At 43.1% G+C, this 18,256-nt stretch overlaps 2 protein-coding genes and 1 pseudogene across 2 annotated transcripts; 1 reads left to right on the forward strand and 2 right to left on the reverse strand.

The window, feature by feature from the left end:
• The first annotated feature begins 452 nt into the window (after positions 1–452).
• LOC136471507 (citrate synthase, glyoxysomal-like) lies at positions 453–5,004 on the forward strand. Its single transcript, XM_066469236.1, has 13 exons — positions 453–806; positions 1,160–1,340; positions 1,427–1,512; positions 1,607–1,711; positions 1,856–1,918; positions 2,073–2,182; positions 2,326–2,445; positions 2,517–2,592; positions 3,158–3,231; positions 3,337–3,457; positions 4,055–4,152; positions 4,241–4,364; positions 4,600–5,004. The coding sequence occupies exons 1-13, from the start codon at positions 579–581 to the stop codon at positions 4,729–4,731; spliced, it is 1,518 nt and encodes a 505-aa protein (XP_066325333.1). The 5' UTR covers positions 453–578; the 3' UTR covers positions 4,732–5,004.
• A 2,409-nt stretch (positions 5,005–7,413) lies between these two features.
• Positions 7,414–9,239, reverse strand: LOC136476126 (uncharacterized). The gene is made up of 2 exons (XM_066473840.1): positions 8,009–9,239; positions 7,414–7,715 (listed from the first exon to the last, which is right to left on the reverse strand). Exon 1 carries the CDS (start codon positions 9,090–9,092, stop codon positions 8,016–8,018), a length of 1,077 nt encoding a protein of 358 aa, XP_066329937.1. The 5' UTR covers positions 9,093–9,239; the 3' UTR covers positions 7,414–7,715; positions 8,009–8,015.
• LOC136476125 (uncharacterized) lies at positions 9,238–11,837 on the reverse strand (annotated as a pseudogene).
• Positions 11,838–18,256: the final 6,419 nt, after the last annotated feature.

Consider the following 18,256-nt stretch of genomic DNA (forward strand, 5'->3'; position numbering starts at 1 on the left):
AGTTAATGAATCCAAGCGTGACTAAGGCCCTCTTTGGTGCAACTCCGGGCGGCTCCGGCTCCATCTGCTGCGACACTGTTTACGTCATGTACGGACACTGTTCATCAGAGCCGGTTTTCTCTCTTTGTTTTCTCTCTCGCAGAGCCGTTGTGAGAGGAGAAGCTCGTTTTTTACTTCTCTAGCTTTAGCTACAGTGTCACTACGTGCAGGAGCCCAACTAAACGGGCCATAAAACTTCAATTTGGGGCCATCCCTTCAAAATCCAAACTTCGAGTGTCACTACGTGCGAGAGCCCAACCAAACAGGCCATAAAACTCCAATTTGGGGCCATCCCTTCAAAATCCAAACTTCGAATCGGAAGCTAACCCACGCGTGACGTGGAAGATAAACCCACACGCACGAGTCTCACCTCCGCCCGACTCCAAGCAGCAAATCATGATACGTCAATAAACGAGCAAACTCATCGAATTGCGCGAAGCCAAAGCGTCCAAGCAACCACCACTTCTGCTCTTCCTGCCCTCTGCTCGGTCTGCTGCTCCCTTCTCCCACCGACCAACTCGATCCCGCGCCTCCGCGCCATGGATCGCGCCGACCCCACGCAGGGCCGCCTCGCCGTGCTCTCCTCCCACCTTCGCGCCGGTGGCGCAGGGGCCGGGGAGGCGGCGGGGCTGGAGAGGTCGCCGGTGTCCGCGGCGGCGCCAGGGCCCCGCGCCGGCGCGCTCGCCGTGGTGGACGGGAGGACCCGGAAGCGGCACGAGGTCAAGGTCTCCGAGGACGGCACCGTGCGCGCCACCGACTTCAAGAAGGTACTGAGCAGCGAGCGCGAATTGACGGTTCCGGCGGTCGCGCCGTGCCGTGATCCGCGGGGGTCTCGGCGTTCTAGCCTTCTATTCTAGGAGGCGATTGCTGTTGTCGTAGGCTCGGTTGCTGTCGGAACAGGCTGTGCGAATTGTCAATTTGTAGGAATCATGATTGATGACCCAAGTTCGTTGAATTTGGTGCTGAATTTTTAGGTCTGCCTGAATTTGCCCTGTACTAGCCTACTAGCCTGTAACGTAGAAACCTAAGAAAAACACTTTACTTTCCGCAACGCTTCGTTTGAGATGATAGAGGACCGGCTAGAAACTAAGGTGTTTATCTTCTCTGAAATATGCTGCAGATTACCACTGGAAAGGATGACAAGGGTCTTAAGATTTATGATCCTGGTTATCTTAACACTGCCCCTGTTCGCTCGACCATCTGCTACATCGATGGGGACGAGGGAATCCTTCGCTACAGGGGATATCCAATCGAAGAGTTGGCTGAAAGCAGTTCGTTTGTTGAGGTGGCGTACCTTTTAAGTAAGTGATATGACTTTGCTGTCCTGTTATTTATCATCGTAACCGATTGAAATTGTTTGGTTTATTAACTTACATATTGTATTCAGTGTATGGGAATCTGCCTACTCAGAGCCAATTGGCAGAATGGGAATTCGCTATTTCTCAGCATTCTGCTGTTCCTCAAGGACTGCTGGTATGAATTATTACCAATTTTCCCTATCAAGACAGTTTTTTGAGTTTGGCATGGATTGAAATGTAAATTTTCGTATTATTTTTAATGTGTTCAGGATATCATACAATCAATGCCCCATGATGCTCACCCCATGGGTGTCCTTGCCAGTGCAATGAGCACCCTTTCTGTCTTCCATCCAGATGCAAACCCTGCTCTTAGAGTAAGTACCGCCTAAATGCACCAATTGAGCGAGATGATTATTCAACTAGATCAACTTTCTGTGACACAATTAACCAGAAATTTGAACTCAGCCAGATTTTTATATTTGAATTTAATGTTTTGAACACATATTCTGCTCATTTAGGGTCAAGATCTTTATAAGTCAAAGCAGGTGAGGGATAAACAAATTGTGCGAGTACTTGGGAAGGTATGCCTTATTATCTAGTTCCTTTAGTTAATGCTATAATTCTTAGGATATTTATCCAATCGAGTAATATATGTTCCATTGTAGCAAACAACTGGAGAACTTGCAAACTTAAAATGATGGTACCTTGATTTTTATATGCACTTGGCTTGTTCAGGCACCAACAATAGCAGCTGCTGCCTACTTGAGATTAGCAGGAAGGCCTCCCATCCTTCCTTCAAATACTCTATCTTATTCAGAGAACTTCTTGTACATGCTGGACTCTTTGTAAGTTGTTTCACCTTGAATACTATGAACTCTATGTTTTGATTATGCCAAGTATGATTATTTTCATCCATTCAACTAAACAAACAGTTCAATTCTGTGACTGTACGTTGATTTATGTTTTCTAAAGAAAATCAATTTGGCAGGGGTAACAAATCATATAAACCAAATCCTCGACTTGCTCGAGCTCTAGATATCCTATTTATTCTGCATGCTGAACATGAAATGAACTGCTCTACAGCTGCTGTTAGGCACCTTGCTTCAAGGTAAATCATTTCCTAACTTGACCTCCAAATAGTAAGGAACAATTTCCTAATGAGCTATATTATGTCTGTAGTGGTGTGGATGTCTTCACTGCCCTTTCTGGTGGTGTTGGAGCTCTATATGGTCCTCTGCATGGTGGTGCAAATGAGGTAAGTCATAGTGAGCATAAAAGCTAAGAAATTACTTAATTTACTTCATCTGTTTAGGTTGACTTTGGACAAAACGAGAGTGACAACTAATATGAAACAGAGGGAGTACCTTTAGTCGGATGATGAATATCCCTCTGTTTCATATTAGTTGTCACTCTTGCTTTGTCCAAAATCAAGCCTTTCTATCTTTGACCATCAACGAGAAATTCATATAGCTTACATCATAAGATTTATGTTTTTAGATTCACCATGGGAAATACTTATAATTTGCATGTTTGTTAGACTATACGAATTTATAGGAATTGATGGCCAGAGATAGAAACGAACTTAGGACAATCTAAAACGACAACTAATTTGAAACAGAGGGATTATTCTTTTTGAGCTAATTTATACCTCTCCCCCCTTTTGTATAATCAAGCATGGTAATCTTCTTACGTCCTTTGTCAAAATGAAAAGACCCAACATCCTAGCAATAGGGTGACATTTGACTAGCTGTTGCTTTTAGAGATTATAAGGAGTTCTTGCTTAAGCTGTTCACTAAGAAAATGTTATGCTGTATGGCCAGGCAGTACTTAAAATGTTAAATGAGATTGGAAGTGTGGAAAATATTCCAGATTTCATTGAAGGAGTAAAGAACAGGTAACATATAGCTTCCACCTGATCTATATTCAGGTGGAGATACTAAGTTTGTTGTTGCCCTTTTATACGCTTTTGCGTTCTTACAGGATTCTGTTCATTTTCTAGGAAGAGGAAGATGTCAGGTTTTGGGCACCGTGTGTACAAGAACTATGACCCTCGTGCTAAAGTCATCAGAAAATTGGCAGAGGAGGTGTTCTCAATTGTTGGACGGGATCCACTTATTGAGGTTAGCTTTCCCATGTGCTTTGATCGTAGACAGTAAATGTTTTCTGGATTTAACCTTTTTTTAGAGTTAGTTGTATTGTGGTTTGAGATTTCTGGCAATGTGTAGTAACCAGTTAAGAGTTTCTGACTGTACATAGGGTGGTAAACAGTTACTTTGTCGTCTGTAATCTTGCAGACGATGCAATATAAAGCTTTTTTCTAAGATAGGAAATTGAACTTATAGAATGAGTAAGATATATTGTAAATTACTTTGCATTGAAGCTCTAAAATAGAAAACTGTTGAACATTTTATGTCCCCTAGTTTCCCTAGTGTCTAATAGATGGCTGTATGTTCATGGTTTCAAAATGATAGAACCATTCACAACAGTATACCGGCCACAAGCAATGCTGGTATACTCTTAAGTGGTTACAATTGGCCATTTTGCTACTTAATTATTTTCCATCTCATAAATGAAAAATTCTGCTCAAGGAAAAGATAATTCCAAGAATTCTGCAGTAAAATGGGGATAATAGGCAATCTGGCTGTGCAACTACAAGAGTGCCTTGGCAAAACTAACTGGGTTCGTCTTACATGTTATTTTTCCTTATGCCATGTCAGGTGGCCATTGCTCTAGAAAAGGCAGCACTGTCAGATGAATATTTTATCAAGAGGAAGCTATATCCAAATGTGGACTTCTACTCTGGGCTAATTTATAGGTACTTTGGTTGGGAGCGACACCTGATTTCCTTTCTTTTCCTCCCCTTGGTATTATGGTAGTTTTATTGTTACTGTATTGGTTTCCAGGGCGATGGGATTCCCTACAGAATTTTTCCCTGTGCTGTTTGCCATTCCTCGCATGGCTGGCTGGCTAGCGCATTGGAAAGAGTCACTCGATGATCCCGACACTAAGATTATGAGGCCCCAACAGGTCAGTAGAAACTAGAAAGGGAACATATTATCTAGTACTGTTACTGTTCTCTCCATTTAACTTTATTTTTGTCATATATTTCAAAATTATTAGAGCGAATATTCCCGCTCAACATCTATGCTGCCATGCTGGTTGTAAGAAAATTTGTGGTACAAATGGCCTGAGACCAGATTTTTGCCTACTTCCATACGACCATACCATTTCTTCGGCTGACAATGTTCTGTTATTTCTCCAGGTATACACCGGCGTCTGGCTGAGGCATTATACTCCAGTCAGAGAACGAGTGTTGCCAAGCCAGAGTGAGGAACTCGGCCAGATTGCCACCTCAAACGCAACTAGGCGCCGCCGTGCTGGTTCTGCCCTGTAGAATATCTGCTGCATATAAACACACCGGCATACTCAATAAACAGCGACCACTTTTTTGCTTGAAAAGGCCACAGATGCTTAGCTTTGGTTGGAGTTGTAGGCCTTCTGCTGTCAAAGTATAATATAGGCAATAATGCCGTGAGAACACCACACCGTTACAATGTAAAACTGTCATGAGCCATGACTTGCTGGTGTACACCCCATGCGTTCTCTATGACTTACTTACTTAAGATGAATGAAGAGGTACGATCAAGTTCCTGGGTTCTTGCCTTGACACCATGTGCTCGTTTTGGTGATTTTTTTGTTGCTCGTTTGCATGGAGATAAGTGAAAACAAAAATACGTTGTTGGCATATTTGTGTCATGGATATACAAACATATTTAATTTTGCGATAATGCTCCCATGTGGGCATCCGTCCGGACAGACGCTGCGCGCCACCTTTCGGCTCGCCACTTCTGCCCATGTTGCTAGCTCCCTCCTACGACGTGCGGCTTGCCCGCAGTTGCTCCCTCTTGTTGCTCGCCCTGCCCGTCGCGCGCCCGGTCTGCGAGGATTCGACCTCGCATCGCGCGGCCTGCCTGTCGCGCCCATCCCTCGCCGCGCCCCCATCCCGGGCGCTGCCTCTGCTCTCCCCATCTTTCGCTCTCTATCTCGCGTCCACTGACAGCATAGTGCCTCCCCGACCTCTTCCCCGAACCCCAACGCCGCTGGGATGACTCGTCGCCGTCGCCCCAACTGATGGTCGTCGGGCGCATGTGTCGGGGCGCCTCGGGTCGTCCCCGGCCGAGCCTAGGGCACCCACGAGCACGGCTAGATGCTGGTGGTGGTAGCGTGCCGCCGCTTGCCGCCGACTCCCACCCTAGGCCTCTCCTCCCCTATGTTCCAAATGCATGTTTCAAGTGTTTCAAACGTTTTAGAGATATGTTGCAATTGTTTCATATGGATGTTGCAAAAGTAGATTGGGGATATTTACACATGTTGCATATGTTGCAAGTGTTTCAGAGGTACGTTGCAAGTGTTTGTTCAAAATGTTTTATCTGTTCCAGACGTATGTTGCAAACGTTCTGATCTGAATGTTGCATATGTTTCACACATATGCTGTAATAGTATATTCCAAATGTTTTAATTGTTTCAGTCTTATGCTGCAGTTAGAGTTTTCATGTTGCAAGTGTTTAATCTAAATGTTGTATATGTTTCACACATATGTTGCATGTGTATCTTTATCTTCTTCAAAAAATATGTTGCATTCAAGTATTTTCATGTCGCAAGTATTTCATATTTTAGAGACACGGGGCACGGCCCGAGCGCCAGGGAGATGGGGCGCGTGGCGCCCTGGGGGCTGCGGACGAGGCAGTGCGGCGGGGCGGGGGTTGCCGACGGGGCGGGTTGGGGGCTGGCACGCGCCACGCTTGTGGACGGACGTGCTGTGCTACGGTGAGCCGCGTGTTGTGGGAAGGCTGGGGCAAGTCGCTCGCATTGAACGAGCTCCTGTGAATCGTATCGTACAGATGGAGAGCTGCGTCTGGAAGCGCTGCTGGGATCGGACGTCCGTGCTCCCTTGTCTTTCCTAAAATAGATGACGATATGAATTTAGATCGTGCAGATTCATAGCTAGCTGAAGTGTCGTTATTTTGAAATGCAGATTCATAGCTAGCTAAAGTGTCTTTTATTTTGAAATGGGGGAGTATATATTGCTAAATCACCGGAAACGTCTCTTGGTGTTTTTGCACACCACGTCTATGCTGTTCATTCACGTCCACCACGTCCTTACTGTTCATTCATGTTCAGCCGTAACATCGTGCACCATGCAGTCGGGATTGAGAAAATCGATCGTGCACAAGCAGTGCACAAAGACAAAAATAACTTTTTATTATTATTTAGGAGTTAAGACTATACAAAGGAACGTAGGCATTCTCCTTTCAGCAATTTTTTTTTGATAATTTCTCCTTTCAGCTTTTTTATGCTTGGTTCCCACTTACAATCTAGTAGGACGTACTCACTCCGTTCCTTAATATAAGCCATATAAATTTCTAAAGAAAATTCCAAAATATAGGTATATATCAGCTCCACACCGATTAGTTTAGAAACATTCCCACCGCATGCCCCAACCAATCCCTTAGATTTAGGAAGCAATCTGATTTGGAGAAAAAAGATTGCCTGATTTTCCTTTTTTTCTCGGTCTCACATCCTTCTCTAAGTCGTACGTTAATATTAGTGTTAAAAACTATATGGCTTATATTAAAGAACGGAGGGAGTATTAAACTTGATGCTGTTTTTCTAATCTAAAGTAGCCTGCAAACATCAAGGCTTATCTAAACCTTAAAAGGCTTGAGCAGTACTCCCTCCGGTTCTCTAAAACAAGTCGTTTTAAGGTTGTCTTAAGTCAAATATTTTAAACTTTGACTACAAATAACTTTTTTTGGGTTGAGTTTAAAAATATAAAAGTGACATAAGTAGATTCATCTTGAAATGTAGTTTCATAAAAGTATATATTGACTATATTTTATAAATATTTTATAGCAAAAAGTTACAGTCAAAGTCGTTTCTTAAAGACCGTGTCGATGTCCAAAACGACTTGTTTTAGAGAACCGGAGGAGTACATATGAAACATGAGATGAACCCTCAACAGGCGCACCAAAATTTTGAAAAACCTGGAGCTCATCAAATATAAGCTAAAGACAACTTTTCATAGTGATGATCGGCAACAGGCATACCACAATTTCCAACAAAAAAAATTCTGCCATTCATGTCCGTGCCACAACACATTACATATTGGAGACTTTACTCTTTGCGTAATAAAACAAAAGTATTGATACAAACAAAAACAAAGCTTAATGCTGCGGCGGGGGTACTGATTGGTGGTCTTGCTGCCGCGGAAAAGATCTAGGACTGAAACTTATGGGTGAGAACTGAGAATAAGTCCACCTAGAATGGGTATTCTTCAAGATGCGCTGCTCTCTTCCTTTACAAGGATTACCAATATGGCTGCACATAAGGCATAGAGTATGGTGAGATAAATGTATATATTTGCATAATAAGCAATCAATTTGATACGAGCAAAAGGATGGTGTACCAAAATGTAGGCATGTAGCATCCAAAACATATTAGGAGTTCATAACATACACAGATATGCACACAGCTTCTAAAACCTACAGCCTACAGCTCAATGTAGACTGGTTGTATGATTTGGAAATAATATAACAAAAAACATGAGCTTATCTACAACAATGCAGGCACCACGTATGTCAATGGGAGTTACAGTGGGGTGGTTGATATACCTTACATTTAGTGACGCCTTCTGTCTCTATGTTCATCTCTAGAATAGCGCTGTTCATAATCTCCCCTTGAATGGTAATGCGAGTCATCATCACGCCTTGACCTCTTGGAATCATGACTATCCATATATCTACTGTGTCGACCATGCTCTTCCTGCCATCTATTGTCATCTCTGTTCTGACGGTCTTTGTATCCCTCTTCTCTAACTCTACTTGAATTTGGATCATACCGATCATCTATCAGTTTCCTTTTGTTGTCTCTCTCCACATCATTTCCGAATTTCCTTCCATATTGCTCTCTCTCCCTTTGTCTCTCTTCCTCCCTCTCTCGCTGCCTTTTCTTCTCCATCTCTATCCGCTCTTCCTCCCTTTGCTTTTGTTTCTCCAACTCTTTCCTCTCTACCTCGCTCTGCTGTTGCTTCTCAAGCTCTTTTCTTTCCTCCTCTTTCTGCCTTTGTGTAGTCAGCTCATTTCTTCTCCCTTCAGCTTGACTCCTTTTTTGTTCCTCATAGCTATCTGCACTCATGTCAGAATCACTGCTGCTGAGGCTGCTGCTGTAATCTGAACTCTCACTTGAGCTAGCTAGTTTCCTTTTCTCTTGCACGTCCTTTTTTAACACTGCAGCATTCAGTTGTCTTTCCTTATCACGGGAAAGACCATCTGAATATGAGTCATGGCGAAAACTTTCCTTGTATTTTCTAGGCTTCTCATCCTGACGAGAGCTTTGCACTGGTATCTTGTTTTTCCCATTATGAATGTTTGCATATTCCACTACTTTCTTCCTATAGGCACCATCTGTATCAGAGTCAGAATCGTGACGAGAGCTTCCCACTGGCATCTTCTTTCTCTCGTCGCGAATGCCCTTCGCATGTTCTATTTTCTTCTTCCTATAGTCAATATCTGTATCAGTCTCAGAATTATGACGAGAGCTCTTCACTGGTACCTTCTTTCTCTCATCACGTTCATTCTTTGCATGTTCCATTTTGTTCTTGCCATGGCCACTATCTGTATCAGACTCCGAATCATGACGAGAGCTCTTCAACGGTATCTTCTTTCTCTCATCACGTTCATTCTTTGCATGTTCCATTTTCTTCTTGCCATAGCCACTATCGGTATCAGAGTCGGAATCATGACGAGAGCTCTTCACTGGTACCTTCTTTCTCTCATCGCGTTCACTCTTTGCATGCTCCGTTTTCTTCTTGCCATACCCACTATCTGTATCAGACTCCGAATCATGACTGAGAGCTCTTCAACGGTATCTTCTTTCTCTCATCACGTTCATTCTTTGCATGTTCCATTTTCTTCTTGCCATAGCCACTATCTGTATCAGAGTCGGAATCATGACGACAGCTCTTCACTGGTACCTTCTTTCTCTCATCGCGTTCACTCTTTGCATGCTCCGTTTTCTTCTTGCCATACCCACTATCTGTATCCGCTTCGGAATCATGACGAGAATTCTTTACTGGTATCTTCTTTCTCTCACCCCTATCATTCCTTGCATGTTCTGTTTTCTTCTTGCCATAGCCACTATCTGTATCAGAGTCGGAATCATGACGAGAGCTCTTCACTGGTACCTTCTTTCTCTCATCGCGTTCACTCTTTGCATGCTCCGCATTCTTCTTGCCATATCCACTATCTGTATCAGATTCGGAATCATGACGAGAATTCTTTACTGGTATCTTCTTTCTCTCACCCCTATCATTCCTTGCATGTTCTGTTTTCTTCTTGCCATAGCCACTATCTGTATCAGACTCGGAATCATGACGAGAGTTCTTCACTGGTATCTTCTTTCTTTCACCTTGATCATTCTTTGCATGTTTGGTTTTCTTCTTGCCATAGCCACTATCCGTATCAGACTCAGAATCATGACGAGAATTCTTTCCACGCTTGGCTTTCTTCCGATCGTTTCATTTCAAAATCATCATCTGAACCAAGACGAGGTTTCTTGTATTTCTTTTCCTTCTTCTCATCATAATCAGTCTCTGAACCATCTTCTGAATCATGGCGAGAACCCTTCTTCTTCGTTTTAGTGTCATGATCGTGATCTGAGTCTGAGTCGTACTTGCTCTTTCTTGAACTTCTGTGTTGACTCTTTTTGTCATTCTCTTTTTTCTTCTTGCTCTTCTTAGCATCCTTTGAATCCTTGCTATCCTTTTGCCCAGCAGTATCCAGTTCCTCATAATACTTGCCAGGAACAAGCTCCCCAGATTCTACATCGCTTTCTACATCCCCCTTCTTCTTTGCATCCTCAACATCCAGCCCTAAAGCAGCCCTTAGAGTCTCAAGTTGTTTCTCCTTCCGTGCCGCAACATGGTGGCTCTGTGTGTCTGTAAACCTGAGAAAATATGGCAACTTATGATCAGAATTTAGATACCAAAAAAAAAACACTCAAGAGACTAAATGTTAATCAAAAACAATAATTTCATTTTCAAATGGCTATACAATCTCAGAGACTAAATGGAGGCATCCAACTAAAAAGAAAAGGCTACATGAAAGTACGCGGGTCAGCTTCTATTGTCTATCATCTGCATTAATATGCCATCCAACAGAAAAAGGTCTAATGGACAGAAAATCAACCGTTATAAAACGACAAACTTTCCCACATCTGCACAGGAATGGATGAAATCATGGCATGCAGCAAACTCTCGACATCCAAAGCTGGAAACTGATGTATCACACCATGCACAGGACAAACCCATTAATATTCAATTCGCATACAGAACCAGCTGCAAGCAATAATTTTGTTTCTGAAAGAGGACAAACTCATGAAAAACCAAGTGTAGGCATCCATCTATCTAAAACAAACTACACGAAAGAACAGCAAGAATCTTTTTTTTAAAGGAGAACAGCAAGAATCTTACCATCTATCCACTCCATCAATATGCAATTCTATGGTGGTGAACGTATAATAGACAGAAAGTAAAACAAGTCTAGAAAGCCAGACTTTCCATATGTGCAAAGCTAGGGACTGATTAATGATTATACGGTCCTAACGATGGACAAATGCAAGCACATATAAACAGAACGTGAAATTCGAATATGGGATCGCACTTTAAGTGCTATCTTTCACACTTCAAATATGAAGAAGTCTCCCAAAACTAATATTGAAGCCACTATATGTAGGTCTTGCTAGATAATTGACATGTGGCCTTATCTGCAGCAATTCTGAACCAAAACACGAAAATAGACAGCTGACCAAAACCTATGACGAGACACCGAAACCTAACACGAAAATTGTCAACTGACCAAAACCAACAAGACGCCAGCAAATCCATACCCTCTGCCGCCGGGTAGAGGTGGTCGCCCGGCGCCGGGCCCGCTCCCTGCCTCCTCCGCCGCCGCGGCCGCGGCGGCCTCTGCCTCCGCGGCCTTGCGCGCCTCATCGACGCGCTCCTCGATCTCGCCGTCGGTGTAGCCCTGCTCCTCGAGCGCGTCCCTGAGCACGAGCAGCTTGAGCTCGACCTGGCGCTTGCGGTCGTGCTCGAGGATCTCCCTGTTGGGCTTGCGCATCCCGCCGAGCCCGCCGCCGCCATCGGCGGCGTCGGGGAGCGGCGGCCTGTGTGGCCCGCCCGGCGGCCCCCCGCCGGAGGTGGAGCGGGGCTTGATGAAGAACTTGTTGGTCTGCACGTACCCGTTGGTGCCCGACCCCCGCGCGGTCTGCAGCCCGATGCCGTTGTACATCGCGGCCGGCGGGCGTGGAGACGCCGGCTGGGTCGGCGGCGGCGGAAGCCTCTGGCTAGGTTTTGGTCGGGTTGGGGCCGCGGCTTTGTGCTCGCGCGTCAGATCCCCAATTCGAGTCGGGGAGACGACGTGCGGGGTGAGAAAGCGGCTGGGTTGATATTCGGATTGTGGGCCCGTGACTTCGAGTCGGTTTGGTGGGGGCCGCGCGTCGGTCTTTGGTTGGGCGCGTAGCAGGGTGAAAATCAGCCAAGGTGCTAGTACAAGGACGGCCAAGAACGCTGCTGCTGGACTGACTGAGCCCCACATTACTGGACGGACCAGACGGTCACCAGCTGATGGGCTGGTCGACCCTGCCTGGGCCCATGGGCTGGTTTTGCCATTTATGCAATGCTTCTACTTTGTTTTGATTTTTTGAAAGTAGCTTTGCCGGTTGTCATTCAGGAATCAGGATTCTCGTCCACATACTGCGGTGATGGGTCATATTAATAATGCCTTGATACCGTGTAATTAGTGGGGTAGTGGGGATTTCATGATTTTTTTTCCTGCCTTCCATGCGGGTGCTTCCGTGATTTTTTCCCCTACTTCGAGCGAGGTGGAAGTGCCGAGCAATGAATCGCTCGAAGGTGGAACCCTTTTCGTCCTGCAGGGTAATACGAGTCTAGAGGCAGGAGTTTGTGGGATTCTATTATTTTGATTGACATTTGTTAGTCGTACAGAAGAGATTAGAAGGGTAGGAAGGCTTCCTTTAACGGGTTTTTCAAGGTTTTAAATAGCTGGCTAAGCCATTTAGCTTTCTATGTCCTAAAACAGGCTATAACTGACAATAGCAGCAGCTAAAGGCTAACTTGTACATGAAAAAACTTAGCTAAATCATTCTCAAACAGCTATAGCCGGAGATTTAAAACCTGTTTTTTTATACTCAAAGGGAAAAAAAGAATTCAAAATAAACACACTGCAGCAGCACGTTTTGTTGAGGGAGAGAGCGAGAGTTTAGAGGTAGAAGTTTAGAAATTTTTTATTTGTTTTATGAGTGTGAGAGTTTTTGTGCGAAGGGGAATGCGAATAGTATGAATTTACAGGGTCAACTCCCACCGATTCCGTAGAGGATGAGCGAGAATTATGCCTTAACGAAAATTAAATACTCGCACACCAAATAGGGTATATGAATTCACTTTTTAACTTCTTTTTTAGTTCCCTCCACGAATCAAATAAAAGACTGAGAGTAAAAGTTAAATTTTTATTTAACTCTCTTCAGCAACTTTCATCAATAATTTTCATACCTCTTCCCGAGCTAGTTGTTGCCAAACACGCTATGAGAGTTTGTGGCTCACGTGTGCACCACAACCTGCAATGCGAGATATTTCTCTAATTCGACTGTGAGACGCATCCATCTGTTTCCAATTGGACGACGTATTTTAGTGAAGACAAGAAGACAAGTAATGTCTCCCGCAAAAGGGGAAGTAATGTCTGTTTGTGAGCTACTCCTTTGTCCATGAAAATATGCAATTATGAGTTACGTGTCAGAAAAAATACATGTTTGATAAAAATCTAGCGAATAATATTCATATTTATGGCTCTAAATTAATTTATTATGAAAATATATTTCATAATTAATCTAATAATATTTATTTGATATCGTAAATATTGATATTTTTTTATCTATAATTAGTTAAACCTAAGATACTGAAATATGATATTGTACTATAATTGTATGTTTTGCGGTAGTAGGTTCCTTATCGCAGCCATGTGGGCCCCTGCACTGGCCCACTAGCCCTTTCCATACAGTACAATCTTGTGCTTGTGGGCCATTTTTATCGTTTTCATCCATTTCACATTTATTGTTGCTTCTTGCAGCAACGATTACGGCCATCCGGAATCCTCCATCATCTTCTTGGTGGCTGGCGGTGGGCTACTCTCTTTGCTGACTAGATTGGATGGACAGTGAGAACGAGCAGATTAGCCGTCAGATTTACCTACGTAGATAGTAGAGAATTACCGGAAAGATTGGGCTATTTCAACCAGGACTGAACAATGATCGGCTGCCCTGTTTCGGCTGCTGCCGCACATGTGTTCGGCTGCAGGAAAGCAGTTGCTGCGGCTGCGGCTGCCGCTCTTTTCCTCTCTGTGAATCACTGTTAGCAGTAGCAGCAGCAGGCTGCACAGCCGCACCTTCAGGGTTCGTTTAGTTCCCAAAATTTTTTACGCAGTACTCATCACATCGAATCTTACGGCATATGCATGGAGTATAAATGCAGACAGAAAAAAAAAACTAATTGCACAGTTGGGTGAGAAATCGCGAGACGAAACTTTTGAACCTAATTAGTCCATAATTAGACACTAATTGTCAAATACAAACGAAAATGCTACAGTAGCCAAGATCTAAAAAAAATTTGCATCTAATCGCGCCCTAGTGTTGCTGAACATTCAACTGCAACCATGGTAGAAATTTGGTAGCCCAGCAGGGATGCAAGCAACCCGTAGCCCGTAGGCCGCCGCATCAGCCGCATGCAGTTTTGCGTAATTCTGCAGGAGCCTGCTAGCATTGGATGTACTCCCGCTTTTTCCTGCCGAGCATTGCAGGAAACATGTTCGCTCCAGGGCTTATCAGCTAGCTAATTGTGTTTTTCTCTCACAACAAATCAACAACAGCCGAGCTTATCAGCCCAAAAACCAATCAATGAACATATTTTGTAGGATACTGTAGAAGCTGCATCTATACGTATGCGCTCTCAGCTCAAATGCCTCCGTCGTATCTCTTGCTATGTATAATCACTCGGCTCATGAACAATTGTTTCCTCTTTAATATAAGAACATTAGTAAAGGTGTTAACTGTTTAGGTGCTTGAGATTATATTGGAGGAAACTTTCATGTCCACGAAAGGACTAGCGAACTGATTATGAGTTGTTGCATCTTGCATTCCGCAAACGGCTCAACCAAATGCCTGCTAGCTGCTGTTCTTGCATTTGCAGATTACACAATATAAAAAGGAAGGAAATATTATGTCTAGATAGACAACTATCATAAGTTATTCTGATTTTTCTATACATAGTTTTTGTTACGACCCTAAATAAATATTATGTCTACATATATAGTAAATCTATATATACCTATTAATAAAGAGGCAAAATTTCAGCCACTTTTTTGGTCATCTATTTTTTGGTCCGTCTCCCTCTGACTACTGGATAATGGAGAGTTTCCTGTGCTCATACAAATTAGAATAGCTCTGGTCTATCGTAATACGGAGTTTAATTTGATGCAATTTAATTTGAGACTTGCACGGCCACTCTACTAGTTCTCATAAGTGCATCATCTACTTCAGGCTATAAATGATGTGATCTTATAAGCGAATAATGCTCTACACTTGACTTTGTTCTCTGTTTTCATCTGGAGTTTCTAACTAATAATATTTGTGATAGCTGAAGGTTTGCAGCAGGCAATGGAGAAGTCAACTAAAATAAAGATGGTTGTTCCTGGATCTTCTCAAGGCGAGCTTGTAGCTTTAACCAACTAAAGTAAAGATAGTTGTATATTTTGAGCTTTAACCAAATGTTAGATAGTTTCCACGGACAACACATGTTAGTTTGCTTTTGTTCATCAGTTATATATATGTTGAGACAAGGATAGCTTGATGTTAAGTGACATGATTAAATATATGTACTCGAGTTTGATAATGGAATGAGTATGGTTAATGTGATCATTTGTGTATGACGTCCTAAATCTGTGTACATAATTTCAATATTGCATTGGTCTATAATGTTTTGATCCAATATATACTAGTTTTAGATATACAAGGTTTTATTTTTTTTTATCTTGTTTAATTGAGCTCGATGGATTGTTAGTTGCTCAAAGGTCTTTATTGCGATGAACTGTCGGTCGCTAAAAGCTCTAACATGTTGTCGGTCACTAAAAGTTGGACCGTCGAACTGTCTGTTGCTAAAGATGATGTCCGTCGCTGTTTACATATAGCGATGGCTTCAATAGCAACTGCAGGGGTCCATCGCTATAACCTTTAGCAACTGACTATCCATCGTTGTACATCCCCTTTCAGCAACTCCAAATCAGTCGATGTTTAAAGGTTGTTGTGTAGTGTCTGGTCTACGCACCATGAGGTCCTCTTGTTGTGCCAAGGGACCATGCTCATTTGTATAAAGAGCCGAGGAAGCAACGTGGACGACGCAGTGTAGTGGACTCTGGCTGTCCATGCTCATCGGCAACAACGACTATGGAAGCATTAGCAATCTACACCAACGACGTCGCCCCACCAGGAAAGGAGAGCCCCGACACCATAAACAACGGCTCGACGCCTACACCAACAACATCACTGCACCGAACGACGTCGGGACAGCCATGGATGTCATCGGCAATGGCTTCTACAGCCTACGCCAACGATGCCAGCTGCATCAAGGAGGCGAGCCCGGGACGCCATCTATAACAGCTCCACATCTACGTCGACAACATCATCCCACCGAAAAGACGAGTCCGGACGTCACCATGGATGGCTTCGCATCTACACCAACGACACATGCCATTCGGCACTAGCGAGGCGCACGGCGCACAGTCATGTGGTCATCATAAGATAAACTATAGCTTTTATAAAGTTTATAGATAGGGTAAAACATAAATAGATATGTAACATCCCGTTCTTGTTTTCTATTAACGTTTGATAGCTTTTTTTCTTTCCGTCGCAACGCACGGACATTTTTGCTAGTACTATATATCTTCTACAACTAAAAAGGAACAAAGTATGTATATTTTTTGGTGCGACATTTATTTTGGTTCGTCCGTCTGCCCACGCCTGCGATCCCACGACATCTCCCGTATAGTTGCGTCCTTTGGTGCGATCACACATTGATTACAGGATTAATCTTAATTACTGATTGATCGTACCATTCTCCTTGATTGAATATTGTCTGTCATATGATAGAGAAATCACGGCAAAATAGGAAGTAGAAAATTATTGTGCTATCCATATATACATTGCATGTTTGCATGCACCAGCATACATGACAACGAGCAAAAGGAAAGAGAATTAACACAGAAGGAAAGATAATTAAGACAAAATAAACCTCTTTGTATTTTCTGAGAACCTTGCCAAATATATCTATATTTAATTACTTCCCCTCTTTGCATTTGTAAAAGGGACAGCTTTTTCCTACTTTCATTTGGTTTCACGCTCACGTGTTCCATCGCCCTCGCTTGATGTTTCTTGCTGAAATTGCCCTTGGGTCTGTTCATTTTGAATCCTTTCCCCATATCCCCGTTCCCCAATCCATGGTCCATCGGACAGTAGACATTAGACACCATTTCTTGCGTGAACCATAGTTGATGTCATCTGTCTTCCATGGCTCAGCCTGCCTAATCCCAAGAGAAGGTCTCTACTAAAATAAAAACAAAACTCATGCTCAAAATCAAAGAGATAAATTATGGATGCTTGAATTTTGTCATCCATTATCTACCGGCGTGCCTATAAAATAGACTGAATAAACAATTAAACATAGATAGAAAACTAAATTAATGAAATGATCATTGCAAGACATCAATCATCTCATAGCTTTCGGACAATATCGCAAAGCTACTAAAAACTGTAACCGTGCCCTCACCTCAAACATTGTTCAGATAAATGGATTACAATGAAAAAATAGATATCGGAGATTTTTTTCCTGCCAATATAAAACATTATCTTAGCCGCATCACGGAAATGTTTATAAAGTAGAGTTGTGAGCCTACGACGCCGCGCACTCCGTGACTGTGTTAAATTCATAAACTTTGCTTTTTGGATTAAATATCACTTCAACGTTGGTATTTAATTTTTACTAGTATTGTTATCTTATCGTACGATCCGTGTGTTTTTAGTATAAATTGTTAGTTATTCCGTAGCAACTGCACGAGCACGCTACTTAGTATCTATAAAAGGCCAAAACAATTTACAATTTTAGAACGGAATACATGTTATTGGAAGTGAACAAGCGAAGCAAGAACGTCCATACAGAACGTCCATACGCACGTTTCCAGATTCTCACACAGCACTACAGCAGGCAAAGGAAACCTAGTAATGTTCGTTGCTGGTGGCAGTAGCACTAGAGTAGTAGTTTCGTGAATGCTAAAGACAGATAAGCTCGAAAGAACCTTCGACGCATGTTTATATATATGCTTGCACCGAATCACCGAAATGTGTCAAATACCAAATCAACAAGGTCATCAGTTGGGGGTGGGGGGGATGCATGGGGGCATATAGTACATATTTGTAGCGGTGTTCATTCCATGCCATTATATTCCGTGCTTGCCGCAGCTGGTCATTACCCGTTTTCAGCTCTGCGTAGCACATGATGCATGGGCAGAAATGCTGCAAATGCCGCGGTCGATCACTTCGACTCCGCCACGACGCCGGCCGTATATAGAGAGAGCATATATAGATGTGTGTGAAAGTGAAGCCAGGATTTAAGGAATTTACCGGTTTTTGCTAGGGTACTGATAGATACAGTAGTAAAGTCGAAGCCGGTATAGACGTTGCCAAAGAGACGCAGAGTACTGGAGCCTCTTGGTAGGGATTCTCAACAAGCTCCTGAAGCT

This window comes from Miscanthus floridulus, chromosome 8 (genome assembly GCF_019320115.1).
Source record: "Miscanthus floridulus cultivar M001 chromosome 8, ASM1932011v1, whole genome shotgun sequence".
Classification (NCBI taxonomy): Eukaryota; Viridiplantae; Streptophyta; class Magnoliopsida; order Poales; family Poaceae; genus Miscanthus; species Miscanthus floridulus.

Excerpts from the sequence above, each read along its gene's own strand:
- LOC136476126 (XM_066473840.1), bottom strand. The coding sequence starts at position 9,092 with ATGGAACATGCAAAGAATGAACGTGATGAGAGAAAGAAGATACCGTTG.
- LOC136471507 (XM_066469236.1), top strand. The coding sequence starts at position 579 with ATGGATCGCGCCGACCCCACGCAGGGCCGCCTCGCCGTGCTCTCCTCC. Across the intron at positions 1,341-1,426 it reads TGAGGTGGCGTACCTTTTAA|TGTATGGGAATCTGCCTACT; the intron begins GTAAGTGATATG and ends TATTGTATTCAG. Across the intron at positions 1,712-1,855 it reads ATGCAAACCCTGCTCTTAGA|GGTCAAGATCTTTATAAGTC; the intron begins GTAAGTACCGCC and ends CTGCTCATTTAG.